Source organism: Zingiber officinale, chromosome 2A, assembly GCF_018446385.1.
Source record: "Zingiber officinale cultivar Zhangliang chromosome 2A, Zo_v1.1, whole genome shotgun sequence".
NCBI classification, from domain to species: Eukaryota; Viridiplantae; Streptophyta; class Magnoliopsida; order Zingiberales; family Zingiberaceae; genus Zingiber; species Zingiber officinale.
In genome coordinates, this window is record NC_055988.1 from 2,302,809 (window position 1) to 2,323,017 (window position 20,209).

The window sequence follows — 20,209 nt, forward strand, 5'->3', positions numbered from 1 at the left end:
CTTCTTCATCTTCATCTTGTACATGGAACAAGGAATATGTTCCCTCTTTGCTCTTTTCATTGCATTCCTTTGGAGATGAGGCTTCTTGGACTTCTTCTTCGGAAGTTGAGCATCTCTCAACTTCGGAGTCCTCTTCCTCTTGATCTGGCCCATGAAGTCGCCCTCTTTGGATTCTTCTTGAATTGGTACAGTGGAGGGGGTCTCATGAATTATTGTCAATTTGCTCCAAAGTTCCTTGACATCTTTGAATTCTCTAACTTGAGCCAAAATATTGCTTGGCAATAAATTGACCAATAGCTTGGTCACTTTGTCATTTGCCTCGCTCCTTGGAATTTGCTCTTGGCTCCACTTGCTCTTCTTGAGAATTTTACCCTTTGAACTTGTTGGAGCTTCGAAGCCTTCCATGAGAGCAAACCATTGCTCTATCTCCACCATCAAGAAATTTTCGATCCTTGATCTCCAAAGATTGAAGCTCATCATTGTGAACGGGGGAGGCACCTTGTATCGAATCCAAGTCCATCTTGGAATTCCATCTTGAAGTTGAGCCCTTTTGAATTCTTTGACTTGATAAATTTGCTTCAACTTCTTCACCCTCTAGCTTTGTTGCCCCTTCCGGCGATAATTTCGATGAAGAGCGGTCTTGCTTTGATACCACTTGTTGGGACCAAAAATATAGCTAGAGGGGGGGGGGGGGGGGAATAGCTTGGCGCGATCTCGTGCTCTTCGTTGCTTGTTTCTTGTGGTGAAATGCAGCGGAAAATATAAAGAAACAACACTCAAAGCTAACACTAGAGATTTACTTGGTATCCACCTCAAGAAGAGGTGACTAATTCAAGGATCCACACACTCACACACCCTCCACTATGTTAACACTCCTTTTCAGTAACTACCGAAGGTGGAGAAGCCCTACAATACTCTCAATACAACAAGAAACAAAGAGAAGCAAATACAAGGGAAAACTTACACAGTTTACACAATAAACCCTAACCCTATCTTCTTCTTCTTGCTGTAGATTCGCCTCTTGACTTGGAAATGCCTCCAAGAACTTTCAAGATCTGGCGTGAGAGTGACTGTGGAGAAGCTCTGTGGTCACTGTTGTCGCTGGAGAAGAAAGCCGAGAGATCTTTGCTGAGAGAAATGCTCGCTAACAGCTAAATACGACGCCAACGGTCGAATTCCAATCGATTGGAATACTCCCAATCGATTGGGGAAGCTTTAGATCGATCAGCTGATCGATCCAGAGCGCCTCTGTGTTCCTGGGAATTGCCTGATCGATCGATCGATCGATCCAGGGCTTATCGCGCAAAATCGCAGCTCCCAATCGATCAACCGATCGATTGGGAGGCATTCTGTGCGATCGACAATTCTCCCCAATCGATCGACTGATCGATTGGGGAAGCCTTTGTCTCGGGGACTCACCCAATCGATCAACCGATCGGTTGATCGATCCAGCTCCTTGTTTTTGCCCAAAACCAAGTCCAAAGTCCCCTAAACCAACGTTCGGTCAACCATGACCTGTTGGTACATCATTCCTAGCATCTAGTTACCCTTGACCTGCCAGGACTCCCTCACCAAGTGTCTGGTCAATTCCTTTGACCCATTTGGACTTTCTCCTCATGCCAAGTGTCCGGTCCTCCATGACCCACTTGGACTTTCACCAGATGTCTGGTCAAATCTTGACCCATCTGGATTTCCTCGTGTCAAGTATCTGGTCAATCCCTTTGACCTACTTGGACTTCCCAACTGTCTGGCTTCACTCACCAGGTCTTTCCTTACTGCCTAGCTTCACTCACTAGGACTTCCCAACTACCTAGCTTCATTCACTAGGTCTTTCACCTCGCTTCACTCACCAGGATTTCCCAACTGCTTAGCTTCACTCACTAGGACTTTCCAACTACCTAACTTCACTCACTAGGTCTTTCACCTGGCTTCACTCACCAGGATTTCCCAACTGCCTAGCTTCACTCACTAGGTCTTTCACCTGGCTTCACTCACCAGGATTTTATCTCTACCTAGCTTCACTCACTAGGTCTTTCACCTGGCTTCACTCACAAGGATTTTCCAGTCTGCCTAACCTCCCAGTTAGGGCTTTCACCTGGCTTCACTCACCAAGATTTTCTAGTCAAGTATCCAGTCAACCTTGACCTACTTGACTCTTCTTCACAATCTCCCCACATAAACAATCACACCTGCAATCTCCATGTGTTGTCTACATGTATTGTCAAACATCTAAACCCAAACATCAAGACTCGAGCTTGACCCAATTCAAGCTCAGTCAACTAGGTCAACCTTGACCTAGGGAATATTGCACCAACAATTAGGTATTAGTTTATCTTGACTAATAAATTACACTAGTACACTCTAAGTGTATTGAGTAGGACCATTTTAGGTAAATTCTTTTTATACTGACTTAATAAAAGAACTAGACCTTAGTTATTATAGAAGTGTGCACTCTTAATCCTAATATAATAACAAGCATATATATTTAATATTTATTTCTTTAACTTATCAAAGGGTGAGATTTAGCTCGATAAATCAATAGGCCCGATAAGTTGGAAAATGATATTACTTATAGTTTGTGTTGTTGATTATAGAAGGAAACTATGTCCTAGTAATCTAGGTTAAGAATGTCCCCAAGAGGAGCTCATAAGGATTGCCATGTTAAACCCTGTAGGTGGACTTAGTCCGACATGACAATAAGGTTGAGTGGTACTACTCTTGGACTAAGACATTAATTAAAGTGAGTTGTCAGTACCTCAATTAAATTAATGGACATTCGATATCTTAAACACAGGGAGACTAACACACTCATAATAAGAAGGAGCCCAAAAATGTAATTTGGGATTGGTGCGGTAGTGCAATAATAACTCTCTAGTGAAATGAATTATTGTCGATGAACTTGAGTTGTGTGTTCAGGGCGAACACGAGATACTCAAGCTTATCGGAAGGCCAAAACCAATTTCTCCTCTAGGTCCCTGTGTAGCCTCATTAAAGCCTTAAATCCTCTCATAAAAAGCCCATCTTGGTGTCCAAAAAGGGGTCGGCCCATGGCTTGGTGACCAAGCCAAAGGGGCCGACCATAAACTCCTTGAGGTGGTCGGTCACAAGCAATTGAAGGGTGCCGACCACATATTTCAAATAAGGAGGGGTGTTTTGAATTTTTAAAATCTTATCTTTGTAGATATCTACAAGTTTTAAAAGAGAGCTTTTAAAATATAAAACTTTCCTTATTTGAATTAGGCCACATGGTTTAAGAGAAAATTTAAAAATTTTAAAAGTTTCATTTTTTAACCATCCTCATGGTTTTTAGAAAAAAGGAAGAGAAGTTTTAAAATTAAAATTTTCTATTTTTGTAATCATGTTAAAAAAGGAAATTTTAGAAGAGAAGTTTTAAATTGTAAAACTTGGTTCTAATTTTTAAAACTTTCCTTTTTTAACATCTACATTAGGAAATTAAAAGAGAGAGCTTGTAAAATTTTATAAGAGGTTTCCTTCTTAGCTTATAAAATTTTTACAAAGTTATTTCTTTCCTTTTAAGGGGCTGACCACCCTTGCTTGGTGCCCAAGCAAGGGGCCGGCCAAATCAAATCATTCAATCAATGATTTGATGATTAATTCAATTAAGAGGAAAGAAAAGAAAAAATAAAAGGGGGAAAGGAAAAACAAGAGGAAGATTTTATTTTTTGTAAAAAGTTTTTCCTTATTTGCCTTGGGCAAGTAATATAAAATAAGGGGAGGGGAGGCCTCATGATACAATTAATTCTTATTCTCGCGGTGGAGCTTCTCATTGTGGCCGACCCTCTCTCCCTCTCCTTTCCCCTTGCTTTCTTTTCCTTGGTGGTGGTGGTGGCCGGATTTTAGAGAAGGAGGAAGAAGGCTTTGAGTGGTGTTCATCTTCGAGGATCGTCGCCCACACGCCATCCAAGGCGAGGCAAGGAATACGACAGAAGATCTCGAGGTGATTAGCATACAAAGAAGAGGTATAACTAGTAATTACTTTTCCGCATCATACTAGTTCTTCTTTGTTAGAATTCCAAACAAAAGAGGCATTAGATTCTAGTTTTTCGGATTTATTTCGAAGTTGTGTTTTTTTTGTTTTTTGAATTTGTATTTCGATTGTTCCTTTTGATTAAACCTAGAGTTATATAAGGAAATTAAATATTAGCTTTCCTTAAAAGGCTTTGTCTAGGCGGTGGTGGATGCTCCCATACCCAAGAAGACCATGTGCCTCACCATGCAGTCCTGGAAGTCAATTTTGGAAATTAATATTTAATTAAATTTATAACATAGGTGGATTTAGATAAATAGTGTTAAGTTTCGCTTGCGATCCAAGTCTTAACCATCAAGAACAGATAAGTTAAATTTGGAATCAATAATGTTAAGTTCCGTTTGCGATTCCTAATTTAACTTCTAAAGAACACAATAGGTTGTTTAGGAAATGTTCGACACTTATACAACATTTTTGTACAGTGGAACCGGTACGATCTTCCTAGGTCCAACCAACAGATTCGTGGTTGCATACTTGGACGACATTCTCTTTTATAGCCCGACACGAGCTTTGCACTTTGATCACCTTCGCATTGTTTTTGAGAAGCTAAAGGCAGAACACTTGTTCATCAACAACAAAAAGTGTTCTTTTTTCACAACCTCAGTTTCGTTTCTTGGATTTATAGTGTCTACCGACGATGTTCGTGCAGATCCATCAAAGATAGATGCAGTTTTAGAGTGGTCGTGTAACACCCCAAATTTCACAATTTGGAGTCCCAAAAGACTTTATTAAAATCTAGAAATGCTTTAGAAAAATTCTAGAGATTTTTAGGAATTTATGGAATATTTTTATGCAATTTTTGGAGGTCGTTTGGTATTTTTACTAAACGAAAGAAGTTTCGACAAAAAAATGTCCAAGATGAGGCTTGAACCGGCAACCCCTGACCCGAGCAAAACCAACTGGGCTAGCAGTTATTACTTAATCAAATAAGGATCGAATTGTATTTAAGTAATAAATAGTTAATAGCAGAATAAAAGGAGAATAAAAGGCTCGGCTGGGGATTTGAACCTGCGGCCTTTGGCTCGGTCAAAACTCGGCTGACCAAGTGTTCACGCGGCCGGTTTTGTTTAAAATGGGTAGCAAATTTATTTGAGTCATAATAGAAATATTGAAGGTTATAAAAAGAGAACTTAGGGCTTGATTATTTTCCCGTGACCTAGCTTTTCCCCTTTCCTCTTCTCCCTCACGCGTGTAACAAATCTGTGCAGGCGGAAAACGCCGCACGAAGCCGAGCTAGGGCTCGACTCCGGCGGCCGGGGAGCACCCTTCTCCGCGGGTTCTTCACAGATCTGAACTCCCCTCGGAGAGGAGAGCGTGTAGACGCTAGGAATCGCCGGATTTGGAGTGTTGCCGAAGCCCTAGAAGCTTCTTCTCCGATGTGAGTCCAAGGAATCGAGGTAAGTCGCTTACTCACTTGCGGTAAGAGTAGTTCCGAATTCGATTGATGTTTCCTTGCGTCTTTTGATTGTTGAAGCATGTTTTGAAGTTTGATGCCATGTTTGCTGCCGTGAGCTTTATTAAGGTTACAAGAGGGGAATTTGTTTTGGTTTAAATCAAGGTTTCTGTTCTTCGAGAAGTTCCTACCTCAGCTTGTAATATTTTTCTTCCGGGATTTCCATGAGTTGGTGATTGAACGAGATTTTGTTTGGATTCTTCTTGAAGGAACGAGTTTCTGGACTCAAACTCTTGCTGGGTAAAATGGGTGAGGATGTTCCTATTCTTCATGGGGATTTCAGGTACTGAATAGTCCTTGTTCATATGGAAACTGTTGCACTTGGTGGATTATGGATGTTTTAATTTGTATCCTCTGTGTCATTTTAAGTTCTGTTAGTAAGGCATGGATTTCTGGTTTACCAGTCCTGTTCCTTTTTCTTAGTAGCTTGGGTTCGGAACCAAGGTCGTGATGTTTTTGGTAGGTTTGTGTTACCCATGAAGTTCGTGTTTTGATTTGGGATTTATGTGATATTCTTACTGCCATTAGTGTCTCCTATAGGTTTTTCGTATGAATTTTTGAACATCTATGGGTTGAATTTGAGGAGTTTTGGAGTTCATTGATTGGCTCGAATTTTTGGACAAAATTGAGTGAGTTGACTTCTGATTTTCTATCCTGTGTATCAGTTCATATGGAGTTTATAGGAATTCGGATGTTGATTTAAATCCTTTTGTTCATGAATTTTTATAGGCATGATCAGTTAATTTAAAGGGTTATAAATTTTGGATTCCTGTTGATGAGCAAGGAACAAGAAAGAGTTTAGTTTTCTTCTAGAGTATGTAGGTTTGTAACAAATTAAGGTGGTCAGAGCTTTATATTGAGTTACATGCATTGGAAAAGTTTAAGTTATGTTATATGTTGTTGCTCATCACCTTTTATGTAGTTAGTACAGATTCTGTTCTAAAAGCGAGCATAAGGTAAATTAAATGATGATATAGCAGAAATGTAAGAGAGTATATCCTGAATATTTTAAATTTCGTATTATAGACTTGATAGTAGTAACGTTGGCAGAGAAAAAGATACATTATTGCAGATTTAATGGTTTAGCATCGGAAGATCCAATTAGATCTCTAGTAGCTTAATTAGATTTGCAGAATTTTGATTGAGTTAGTATGCAGCTTTTGTTGAGCTTAGTATGCAGATTTTGTTAAGCCTAGTATGCAGATTTTAGATAAGCTTAGTATGCAGATTTTAGATAAGCTGAGTATACATATTTTATTAAGATTATAATGCAGATTTTTACTAAGCTTGAATGCGGATTTTGATTAAGCTTATATGCAGATTTTTGTTTAAGCATTACAATGTTAGAAATTATTTAAACATTTCAATTATTAAAGAAGCATTCTTTTATTAGAAGTATTGACAAGTATAAGCAAGATAAAGAAAAGAAAGAAAAAGGCCAAGGCCTTAAGTAGATCCCAAAGTCAAGACTTTAGGGATTTTGGCACACAAGGTGCTAAAGAAAATGCCGAAGCATTATATAGAAGTATTAAAAGATAACAAGTATTTTACTTTTATTAGTGGCACTGTGCTGGACTCTCAGTTGTCCTTGGGTTGGGCTCCCATAGTCGTCCCTAGGTTTAGATAACCTAATAGTAACGGCTCGGCCGACGGTCGACGATCATAGGGTCGCCAAATGGGCCGCCGAATGGGTTGGGTCGTTACAAAAGAAAAAGCACAGTTGTCGGGCCCAAGAAGAAGATGATTATTATTTTGAAGTATTATAAGTATAAGTTTTTGAACAAGTAAAGCAAGTTTTACATAAGTATAAAGTATTTAAAGAATAAGTCTTTAAACAAGTGAAATAAGATTCAGAAGGTGTTTAGAATTCAGTAAGCTCAGTTCTTTATGCTAGCATGATTGTATAGATTTACTTTACATGTTTAGCCTTTCAGTATATTTCTTTCACTAGTAGATGAGCATGAGTAGATTTCCTTTTGAGCATTTAGTTTTAGATTTCAGTATATCCTCATGCATATCGAGATTTTGTGAGTTAGATAGCGCTTACTAAGCAAATTTTGCTTATAGACTACACTTCCTCTTACTGCAGATACAGGAAAGGAAAAGATATAGAAAGGAAGGCGACAAGGAGGTGTTCGAAGGATGTGTGATGCCAGGACTATGGAAGCCTTGGGACTAGGAAAGAAGTTTTAGTTTAGTTTTTATTGTCTTTTGCTATGTTAGGAGTATTTGAGATAATATTTGTTATTTTGATATGATTAGGACGTAGTAGAAGAATTGTAATCTTGTGTGATGATTTCTTGTGTTGTTTTCTTTATTTTGGATTTATTATACTGCGTGGTTGATTGATATGTGTTCCAGCCGCTTGTGGCTGAGTATATATTGCATGTATTGTTGAATAAGGTCACCGGAACAGGGGAGATTCTGTCGAAATTTTTCGGTAGGTTTTCCATGTGATTTTTAATCATACCGATTAAGTAGAGTTAGTAGTTAAGTAACGGTCATCCTTAGAGAGTAGTAGTAGTAAGAAGGGTGGTCGTTACAGGTCGCAGCCAAAAATCATTCACGACATTCGAAATTTTCATGGATTGACCTCTTTCTAACGTCGATTCATCCAGAATTTGCACCTTAATTGCTTTTATCACTGAGTATCTCAAGGGGCATGAGTTCAAGTGGACTGAAGCGGCTATAACTAGTTTTCAACTGGTGAAGGAAAAGATGACTGAAGCATCGGTTCTAGCACTTCCAGAGTTCACATTCACGCTGAAGCATCAATCTAGGAGTCTTAATTGTGTTGCAGATGCTCTAAGCTGTCATTCTTCCCTGCTTACTACCATGAGCATTAAGGATATTGGCTTTGGATCTTTCTTAGATATACAACACATTATCAGTGAATTGCATAATGAAGGACACTTTGACCGAGATAAGACATTAGCCCTCATATCTTCTGACTTCTATTGGACCAAGCTAACCAGTGACATAGCTCATTTCGTGGACCATTGCTTGTTTGTCAGCAATCTAAAGGAACCCTCACCAATGCCGATTCTATTCTAGTTGTGGTGGACCGATTCTCCAAGATGACTCACTTTGTGGCGTGCAGAAAAATCATAGATGCTTTTCGGATTGCCACCCTCTTCTTTAAAGAGATTGTGTGTTTACACAGTATTTCTTGAATTATTACTTCGGATAGTGATACTAAATTTGTCAGTCAATTTTGGAAGACTTTATAGGAAAAGCTAGGGATGAAGCAAAACTTCAACAACGCCTATCACCCTCAGACGGATGGTCAAACCGAGGTAGTGAATCAGAGCTTAGGAAGTCTTTTGAGATGTCTCATAGAAACCAAATCGAAGTAATGTGATCTGGTTTTACCACAAGCAGAATTCATATACAACAAATCAAAGAACATGACCATTGGTTTGAGTCCTTTCAAAATTGTTGATGGACGAAACTGATCTGGGGTACTGGATTTAGTCTCTATTTCGTGTCCCGGACAAACTAACCCCAAGGATGAGGAGATGGTCGAGCATCTTCGAGTGATTCATGAGAAGGTTAAGCAATCTATTCAAGAAAGCAACACCAAATACAAGATCATGGCAGATCGGCATCGGCGTTAGGTTCTTTTTGACATTGGTGATATGGTTTGGGCTGCATTAACTTGTGACTGTTTCCCTGTTGGTGAATACAACAAGCTCAAAGATCGAAGGATTGGACCTTGCGAAATACTAGAAAAAGATTAATGACAATGCCTACAGGTTGTGACTTCCTAGTCATTTAAAAACTTCTGATCTTTTTAATATAAAACACCTAAGTCATTGTACTCTGGAGCCGGATACACCCACTCTAAACTCGAGGATAAGTTCTCTTCAACTCCAAGTGACTGATGCAGGAGAGAATCCAAAATTGAGTTTTTTTTAACTAGTTATTTGTTAATTAAGTTTAGTTTATTTTTTTTATATTTAATTTTATCCTAAATCTTAGGAACCGAGTTTTGATAGTTAATTTATCTTAAATCTTAGGGAATAAGTCTAGTAGGTTATTTTTCTGTTTAGATTTTTTTGAGGATTTTGAGAGCTATAAAAACTTATGCTTAGATGATGTTTGAGGACAAGTTATTTTGATATTGAATAAATTAGTTTCGCTTAAGTCATGTTACAGCTACATATTTTTTGTTATTTATTTTCCACTCTTAGTTTTTCAAGAAGTTTTTTTTTAATCAGGTTTAATCTTGAGCTTCTTGACTTGAGCTAATTTTGTGTTGGCATTGACACATAGTACGAGTTTGCATGTTTCAAGCGTACATAGCGATAGGAGGGTGCACTAAAATGAGAGAACAAGAGGGCAATGGTCGGAGGGTTCCGAAGAAGACGTCTTAACTTGTGTCATGTCTCAGTGTGAGAACAAAGTTACCTACATGACACATCATTGTGATATGTGAATAAGTCTCCATTTGAATATGGGTTAAGATTAACTACTCAACAATAATTATCCATTTAAATCCATGTGTCTCTTATATATTTTTTTTTATGTTCACTAGAAAATCTAACAAAGTTCCAAAAAACTAAAAAAAAAATCTAATAAAATAAGTTGTTGCCAAAAGAAATATTACAAAGTGAATCAAATATTTAATTACCTTTAAATTTTAGGACAGAATACAATTCATGGAACATAGCATGGTAATGATGGCCATGCGCAAGTACCTTGTTTTTTCTAAAGGCTTATAGGAAGATCCAACTCCTTGTTGTCTTTATCCCTTTTAGAAAAACTCTTCCTATATATATTTTTATACAGCAATACAAAACATCACAATAGGAAGGAATGAAATTCTTATAAATAAAATCACATGGACACAAAGTACTTTTCAAAATTTGCTTTTGTTTGTACAAAACATCACAATAGGAATACTTTCTAAAATTGTAGACATTGAGCCAGATTTAGCTAACATTGAATTTCTTGAGTCATTTGAACATGTCCATGTGTTTATTTAAGTGTTCGATTCATATAAGTATAATAAAGATACCATTTGTATTGCATCGATACAGATTTATTAAAGCGTACCCAATTCATATAGATATACGCTAGAGATTTAATAGTCACCGCATATTGTTTTACCTCCATCGACAGTAATCACTTGACCGGTGATGAAAGAGGAAGAAGGAAGGCAAAGAAAAGCCACCGAAGCTGCCACTTCCTCAGGCTCCCCCACACGCCCAAGCGGCGTATGATGACACCACTGTGCTACCAGTTCTTCATTCTCCATGCACTATTAGACATAGACCTCTTATACAATTTAAGAAACAATTAAGTTAGACAAAGTTAAGCAATTATATACCGATTTAACCATAGGTGTCTTGATGAAACCCGGCGCAACACAATTGGCACGAATATTGTCCTTAGCCCATTCGCAAGCGAGGCCTCTAGTGAGTTGGTTCATGGCTCCTAAAGATAAACCAAATTTCATGTTGCATTTAATAGAGATAAAAGATAATTACCTACATTGACCGGATCAAATTACCAAGTCAAATCAAATTAAGTATTAGGGTTATTCTAATAATTCAGTTATAATTATTAGAATAATTCTCAGAATAATTTTTAGAATTATTCTATTATTTGTTAATTGGTTAATTGACCGAGTACTTGTTTAAACCCTATATATTGTATTGTTCTTAGGACAAATTTCAATGAACAAGATTTATTATTACTCTTATCTCTTCCTATTATTACTTTATCATGGTATCAGAGCCAACATCTTATCCCACCTATTCTTTTCTAAAATAAACCTCTATTTCTCCACCCTCCCTCTCTGCATTGCCTTGTGCGAGAACTTCCTCGACCAGCAATATATGCATGTTTTCTCTTCTTTTGTCCTTAGAATAATTCTCTTCTTTGCTGCTGCTCCTGAAGATCTCAATAGCTGTGGATTTTCCTTCTTCTGCCGCTGCATAAGAAGAAGCTGCCGCCAAGGAGTTCTCAATTGTGGTGACACAAAAGTCCTGCCCACGCCAAGGAGTTCCAAAGGAGATAAGTCTTTTAATCTTTTTTTGAGAGCACCTCTCTCCACCATCCACCATCCCAAATAAGCTATCATTACATAACTCACTATTTTATAATGTCAGAACTTTCATCTCCATCATCTACCACAGAAACAAACCTTGGAACACAACTCTCTTCCTTACCCCTAAATGCCATGTCTTATTTACCCATCAAACTCACCAATGATAACTATATGCTTTGGAAGATGTAATTTATTTCGCTACTTCGTGTTCATGATTTACTCGGAATTGTTGATGGTACATCTCTTAAACCGCAAGAGGATGATTCAGGCTATACTATATGGAGTAAGAAGGATCAACTAATTATGACATGGCTGATTTCAACGATTAGTGAGCCTATACTTCCTACAATTGTAGGACTTGTTAGTTCTCATCAAATATGGGAAGCTCTTGCCCGAACCTTTGCTTCACACTCTCAAGCACGTGTTCTTCAACTTCGCATGCAGTTACAGTCGGTGCACCGAGGAGACAAGTCCATCAATGAATATATGCAATTAATCAGAACCATTGTCAATAATTTAGCTGCGATTGGCCATCCGATTTCAGATTCAGATTTACTAATACATGTTCTTGCAGGATTGGGACCTCAATATGATAGTTTTATTCCTAGCATAACTACTCGCATCGATCAAGTGTCACTTGATACCCTTCATGGCTTGCTCTCTTCGCATGACATACTTCTACAATTACAATCTCAAAGGGTTTCAGATTCTCTTGTTCTTTCGACACGCAAGACTGATAGTACTATCCCTCAAGGAAATCAAGGTGGTCGAGGACGAGGACAAGGCCGAGGACAAGGTCGAGGACGAGGTCAAGGACGAGGACGTTGTCAGATTTACTTCAAGATTGGTCACTTTGCTCATCAATGTTATAAGAGATATGATCGAAATTTTAATGGAGGTTTTCCATCCACACCTCAAGCATCAACCTCAACTCCATCATATCACTCAGGGGCATTTTCTCTTGCAAGCAATCCTTATATACCTATGACAAATTCTTCAGTCTCAGGATGGCATCCAGATTCTGGAGCAACTCATCACGTTACATCAGATTATGACATTCTTGCAGAGGCCTCCTCCTATCATGGTCCTGACACTGTAGAAGTAGGCAACGGTTCAGGTTTGCAAATTGCTCATCTTGGAAACACATTTTTCCATTCATCTGGTCGACTCTTTTCCATGCGCAATACACTTCATGTTCCTTCTATCACTAAAAATTTACTCTCAGTTCGTCAATTTGCTCTTGATAATAATGTGTTTTTTGAATTTCACCCTCACTATTGTCTTGTGAAGGATCCCATAACCAAAACCACCCTGCTCAGAGGAGGAATTAGAGATGGTCTCTACTATCTTCAACCTACATCTGCCAAAGCTCTAGTTGGAGAACACACAAATAAAACCTCCTGGCATGCACGACTTGGTCATCCATCTCTACGTCTTGTTCAAGGAATCATTAATCGGTTTGGCTTACCGACATCTTTATCATCCTCATCTCATTCTTGTGAAGCATGTTTGAAAGCAAAAAGTCATAAATTGCCCTTTGTTTCTTCTTCTCATATGTCTAATTTTCCTTTAGAACTTATCCACTCTGATGTTTGGGGTCCTGCTCCTATTTTGTCAAATCAAGGTTTCCTCTATTATGTAATTTTTATTGATGACTTCAGCAAGTTTACTTGGGTATTTTTTATGAAACGGAAATCTGATCTTTTTGATATCTTTTGTCAATTCCAAAAACACGTAGAACGTTTCTTTGACCGAAAAATACTCTCTCTCCACTCTGATTGGGGTGGAGAATATCAAGCGCTTAATCGTCATCTGGGCTCTTTGGGAATTCTTCATCGAGTCTCATGTCCTCACACTCCCGAACAAAATGGCTCTGCAGAAAGGAAACATCGTCATATAATCGAAACTGCCTTAGCTCTTCTCAATCATGCATCAGTTCCACTCAAATTTTGGGATGCCGCAGTTCAAACTGCTGTTTATCTTATTAATCGTCTACCTACTCCATTACTTCACCATAAAAGCCCCTTGGAAAAACTCCACAATCAGTCTCCTAACTATACCTTCTTACGTATTTTTCGGTTGTGCATGTTATCCATGGCTACGACCTTATTCTAAACATAAACTTAATCCTCGTTCTCAACAGTGTGTTTTCCTTGGTTACAGTAATTTGCACCATGGGTATCGTTGCCTACATATACCGACAGGGCGTATATATATATCTCGGCATGTTATTTTTGATGAATCTCTATTTCCTTTTGCAGCGACAACAACAACTCTATCCTCAAGCAGTGGTACTTTCTTACCCCCACCTGATATCCCATCTGAATTACCACAGGTTGCTCATCCAATTAGACACACTGGAAATGCAAGAAGAGATGACATCCTGGGTTCTGCTCTAGAATTCTCTGCAAATTCTCCAAGATCACCAGAATTTACCCAAGTGGCTACTCCATTAAGAGCAGGGCATACTGATGAGAGGAATAATGTTGTGGAACCTATTCTGTGTCCAATCTTGGAAGCCTCACCAGCTATGGATAATATGCTCTCTAACTCTGGATCGTCAAATAATACAAGTCCGTCATCGGAATCGCCATGTCAGTTTCCTTCCTCCTCCTCGTCAACAAGTGATTCAAATGATGGTCCTCCTCGTCGCATGCTTCCCTTAAGTGACATATATGCACGATGCCCTCAAATAACAACTCGACATCCCCTTCCTCGAGCTCTATTGGTTTCTTCAAAGTCTATTGAACCAACTTGTTTTACACAAGCAAACAAGGATCCAAATTGGTGTAATGCAATGGCTATAGAATTTGATGCACTTCTTCGTAATGGAACATGGAACCTAGTTCCGCGTACTCCCTCCATGAATATGGTGGGCTCTAAATGGGTATTTCGTCTTAAGCATCGAGCTGATGGTTCTCTTGAACGACACAAAGCTCGACTCGTAGCCAAAGGATTTAGTCAACAACCAGGTATTGACTTCAATGACACTTTTAGCCCAGTTATCAAAATTACATCTGTCAGACTATTGTTATCAATAGCTGTTAGTTCTAATTGGCCCGTACGACAATTAGACATTTCAAATGCGTTTCTCCATGGTCATCTTGAGGAAACTATTTTTATGGAGCAACCACCTGGGTTCATTCATCCACAATTTCCATCTCATGTTTGTCAACTCAAGAAATCATTATACGGTCTTCGACAAGCTCCTCGTGCATGGTTTCATCGATTATCTAATTGGTTACAAACTCAAGGATTTTCTGGATCAAAGACTGACTCGTCTTTATTTTACAAAAATAATGATGGATTTATGATATTTTTTCTTATTTATGTGGATGACATTCTGATAACTGGTAATGGTCACAAGGGTATCACAACTTTATTAAGTCTTCTCAATCAAGAATTTCCTACTCGAGATTTGGGCATTGCTCGATTTTTTCTTGGCATTGAGCTTATTCCACATGAGGATGGATATCTTCTCTCTCAGAGCAATACATTACTGAACTTCTTCAAAAAGCTAAAATGGATGGGGCACGTCCGGTCTCTACACCAATTGCTGTAAACAACTCTCTATCTTCATCTTCTCCTGCTCTGTCTGATCCACAGATTTATCGAAGCATTGTTGGAGCCTTACAATATGTCACTATCACACGACCTGATATTACTTTTGCAGTAAATCGTGCCTGTCAATTTATGCATGCTCCGACGGAACAAAATTGGGATAATGTAAAAAGAATACTTCGCTATCTCAAAGGTTCTATTCTACATGGTCTTCTTCTATATCACCAATCGTCTCGAGATTTACATGCTTATAGTGATGCGGATTGGGCTAGTTCTCCTGAAGATAGACGCTCTACTAGTGGATATGCGATATTTCTTGGACGAAATCTTATCGCATGGAATTTGAAAAAGCAACCTACGGTATCTCGTTCAAGCACTGAGGCAGAATATAAAGCTATAGCAAATACAACGTCTGAGATTATTTGGCTTCAATCACTTCTTTCTGAACTTCATCTTGCATCAAATATTACACCAAAAATTTGGTGCGATAATATTGGAGCAACATATCTCTCAGCAAATCCGGTCTTCCATGCTCGTACAAAACATGTAGAAATTGACTTTCATTTTGTTCGTGAACGTGTGGCAACTCAACGGTTATCTGTCTCTTATATCTCTGCTGAAGATCAAATTGCTGATATATTTACTAAGCCATTATCCAAACACCGTTTCAACAAGTTAGCAAGCAAACTCAACGTTAAAGATCTCCCGTTAAGTTTGTCGGGGGTAATAGAGATAAAAGATAATTACCCACATTGACCGGATCAAATTACCAAGTCAAATCAAATTAAGTATTAGGGTTATTCTAATAATTCAGTTATAATTATTAGAATAATTCTCAGAATAATTTTTAGAATTATTCAATTATTTATTAATTGGTTAATTGACCGAGTACTTGTTTAAACCCTATATATTGTATTGTTCTTAGGACAAATTTCAATGAACAAGATTTATTATTACTCTTATCTCTTCCTATTATTACTTTATCAGCATTTAGATATTAACATAGTTTTTTATTATATTTTTTGAGAATAATTAGGATACCCTTAGTTGCTCCATAGACGGACATAAAAGAGGTTCCTTCGATACTAGCAATCGACGAAACGAAGACGATATTGCTCCGTCCAGATGCCTTAAGAAGGGGATGAGCAAGTTGACTCAAATGGAAACCGGCTTCCAAGTTGGTGTTCATCATGTGCTTGTATTCCTCTCGAGTCACCTCTAAAACTGGTTTAATATAACCAAACCCTACATTATTAACCTTCACAGACAGTCAGTTAACAATTAGAGAATTAAAAAATATTTAACAATTTTACAAATGTCAAATCATCACCAGGATATTGAGTTTGCCGTTGAAGATGGCGCTTACTTCCTTTATCAGCTTCTCCCTTTCCTCCGAGGAGGAGACGTCACAGACCGAACCAGTCACCTGAAGCTTCAGGTCTCTCCATTTCTGCAAACTCTGTTTCAGCTCTGCTTCATTCCTGGCGCACGTATGAACTGCTGCACCAAATCTTGCTAGTTCTTCCACAATAGCACACCTGCAACAACAGCAGCAGCAACAACAACAACAAATTATAAAAAGAAGAGAAAAGCAAAATATTTACCCTATTCCTTTGGATCCACCAGTGACCAAGGCTGTTTCTCCTCGGAGAGACCATCTGTTTCCCAACTCCATCGATTGCTTCTATCTGATCAATTCTCAGAGAAAAGTGACTATATATAGACTCTGTTATTGCTTATATATATAATATATAGATAAAAGAGAAGTGCACAAATAAAAAATTAATATTTATTTTAAAATGTGTTTTTTTCTTTCTTTTTCCTATGACCACACGTACAAATAAACATAAAAGTTTACTTTGGTGTCGTTGTGTATTTCATTGGATGGATGGGTGGGTGGGGTTGCTTGAATTGGATAGAGAAAATTCATTAAAAAAAAAAAAAAATTCTGTTTTGCTTTTTTTTGCCACTGCTGTAATTATCTTTTCTTGATGATAAAAAAATAAATATATTCGTCCTAACGCTCCGGTCGATCTGTCTTAAAGTTAACACAGAGAAAATAAATCACGAATAACTATTAGTCTTTGGAATAATGACTAACTTATAAAGAAGGTATTTATCTTGATTTTATCGAAATTCGAATCCTAGACTTTATGATAACAACCTCTCATATGCTAATCACTAGATTTATCCGAGGAGATTATAATTATCTTTTCTTGAAGTACCAAATAGATGATGATTGATGAGGTTTTTTTTTTTTTTGGAAACAATAAAAGACACCTTACATTTTACCAATCATGGATTTTTTTTTCTAAAAAATAAATAAAATCAAATGGGTATCTGTCTCAGGAATTTTTCGCAAATTGGATGGAGAAAATTCATTAATTTTTTTTTTGCTTCGGCCATAATTGTCTTTTCTTGATGTACCACGTAGGTGATGATTGATGACGCTTTTTTTTTTTTTTTTGGAAACAATGAAGGACGCCTTAAATTTTACTAATCATGGATTTTTTTTTTTCTAAAAAAAGAATCAAAATCAAATGGGTATCTGTCTCATGAATTTTTTCCAAATGGATAGAGAAAGTTCATAAAAAAAAATCTTTTTTTTTTTTTGCTTCTGTCATAATTCTCTTTTTTTGAAGTACCACGTAGGTGATGATTGATGACGTTTTTTTTTTGGAAACAATAAAAGGACGCCTTAAATTTTACCAATCATGGATTTTTTTTTTCAAAAAAAAAATCAAAATCAAATGGGTAAGTGAAGCAAACTTTGATTCGGCAAAGGTTTGATAAAGATGTCAATAAATTTAGACTTAGAATCAATATAAATAATGTCTCCTTTTGTCATATAATTTCTAATAAAATGATACTCATATTCTCAAGATAATATAATGATTAAGACATGAGATGTTGTCATATGAAATTTTAGAGTTAAAATTCAGTGTGTCCGAGCATGCCTCCCCTCTATATCTTTCCACATGCACTAATGGCTAATAGTCACCCGTGATTTACCTCCTTCGTATTGGCCTAGAGACAGATTGACGGGGGTGTTCGGGGCGAGCGAATCATCTTTGTCATATCTAATAAAATGATACTTTACTCCAATGTACTTTGTCCTAGAGTAATGAACCATATTTTTGATCAAATTTATTGTGCTCACATTATCACACAAACTCTTGACTTTTGAGTAATGAACTGCATAATTTTCTAGGGTATGTATCATCCAAAATAATTGAGTCACACAACCATCTATAGCTACATACTCAGTCTCAATTGTGGACAAGACAACACAATGTTACTTTTTACTACTTCAACTCACTAGGGAGGATCCAAGAAATTGGCATCCACCCCTACTACTTTTACTATCCAATTTGTAACTCGTATAATCGGAATCGGTGTACCATATCAAATCAAAGTTTTTAGTCTTAGGATACCAAAGACCTACATTAAGAGTACCTTTAATGTATCTCAATATACTTTTAGCAGCTATTGAATGAGATTCTTTGGTACAACTTTAGTATCTTGCACATATCCCTACCACAAATAGAATATTTGGTCTACTAGAGGTTAGATACAATAAACTACCAATCATACTCATATATTGCTTCAGTTCTATCAATTTTCCTTCTAGATCACTATCTACCTTAGTGTTGGTTCCCATAGGGGTAGATAATGTTTTAGCATTTTTCAAACCAAATTTCTTAATAATTTCCTTAGTATATTTAGTTTGATAAACATGAGTACCATCACTAGTTTATTTTACTTGTAATCCTAAGAAGAAGGTCAATTCTCTTACTAGACTTATCTCAAATTCATTCTCCATGTGTCTGATGAAGTCTTCAAGGAGCTCATCATTTGTTGATCCAAAGATAATATCATCAACATATACTTGGACAACAAATATATCCTTATCTTTAGACTTTAGAAATAAGATTGGATCAATTTGTCCTTTTCTAAAGTTTTTAGAGATTAGGAAGGTTAAGAGTCTTTTATACCAATCTCGGGGAGTTTGTTTTAACTCATATAAGACTTTCTTAAGCTTATAAAGATGAGATGGATAATCTAAATCGTCAAATCCGGGTGGTTGCTCTATATATACTTCTTCCTTAATAAATCCATTAAGGAATGCAGATTTCACATCCATTTAATGAAGTTTAAAATCCATGTGAGCGACATATCCCAATAAGATCCGGATGGACTTTAACCTAGCTACCGAAGCATAGATTTCATCGTAATCAAGTCCTTCAACTTGATTGAACCCCCTAGCCACTAGCCTAGTCTTATTTCTAGTGACTCTACCTTGATCATCCAATTTGTTCCTAAAGATCCATTTTGTTATAACAATTGTACTATCATTGGGTCTTGGAACCAACTCCCATACTTCATTTCTCTCAAATTGGTTCAACCATTCTTGCATTGTTAAGATCCAATCAGTATCAAATAAGACTTCATCAACATATTTTGGCTCAATTTGGGAGATTAGGAAAATTTGACTAGTATGATCTCTAAAGTAGGATCTAGTCTTTACTCCTTATATAGCATCTCTAACTACTTATTCAATAGGATGATTTCGATGAGTCCTTACGGTCCTAGGAATTATGGGTACATCACATTCAGGATGATTGTTGTTTGTATTGATTCTTTCATTATCGGAACCATCTCTACCTCCTCCTTGATCAATACTCTCTAAATGTAGATCGTGAATTCCTTGGGTAATGTTTTGATTTCTTTCCTTTATATCCTTATCAATGGAAAATTTTCTAGGATAGGTACTAGTGGATCCATCAAATTCAACTCAATATTAGATGATTCCTCAATTATTTGAGTCCTTTATTGTATACACTATATCTAATAGATGAGTATCCAATGAGGATTCCCTCATCTGACTTAGACTCAAATTTTCCTAAGTTACCTTCAGTATTTAAGATGTGAACCTTGCAACCAAAAACTTTGAAATAATGAATGGTAGGAATAGTTTCACTCAATAATTCAAAAGATATTTTTCCTAAAAACTTATGAATCGAGACACGATTTTGAATATAGCATGCGGTATTTATTATTTCTACCCAAAAATAGCTAGGTAAAGAGTATG

The 20,209-nt window shown here is 37.2% G+C and overlaps 1 protein-coding gene across 1 annotated transcript; it reads right to left on the reverse strand.

Annotated features, from left to right (window-relative positions):
* Window positions 1–10,587: 10,587 nt before the first annotated feature.
* Window positions 10,588–16,792, reverse strand: LOC122040376 (tropinone reductase homolog At5g06060-like). Its single transcript, XM_042599692.1, has 5 exons — window positions 16,722–16,792; window positions 16,448–16,655; window positions 16,159–16,375; window positions 10,834–10,940; window positions 10,588–10,764 (listed from the first exon to the last, which is right to left on the reverse strand). The coding sequence occupies exons 1-5, from the start codon at window positions 16,790–16,792 to the stop codon at window positions 10,588–10,590; spliced, it is 780 nt and encodes a 259-aa protein (XP_042455626.1).
* Between the last annotated feature and the right edge of the window lie 3,417 nt (window positions 16,793–20,209).

Excerpts from the sequence above, each read along its gene's own strand:
- LOC122040376 (XM_042599692.1), bottom strand. The coding sequence starts at position 16,792 with ATGGAGTTGGGAAACAGATGGTCTCTCCGAGGAGAAACAGCCTTGGTC. Across the intron at positions 16,656-16,721 it reads GGTGGATCCAAAGGAATAGG|GTGTGCTATTGTGGAAGAAC; the intron begins GTAAATATTTTG and ends CTGTTGTTGCAG. Across the intron at positions 10,765-10,833 it reads AGACACCTATGGTTAAATCG|TGCATGGAGAATGAAGAACT; the intron begins GTATATAATTGC and ends TATGTCTAATAG.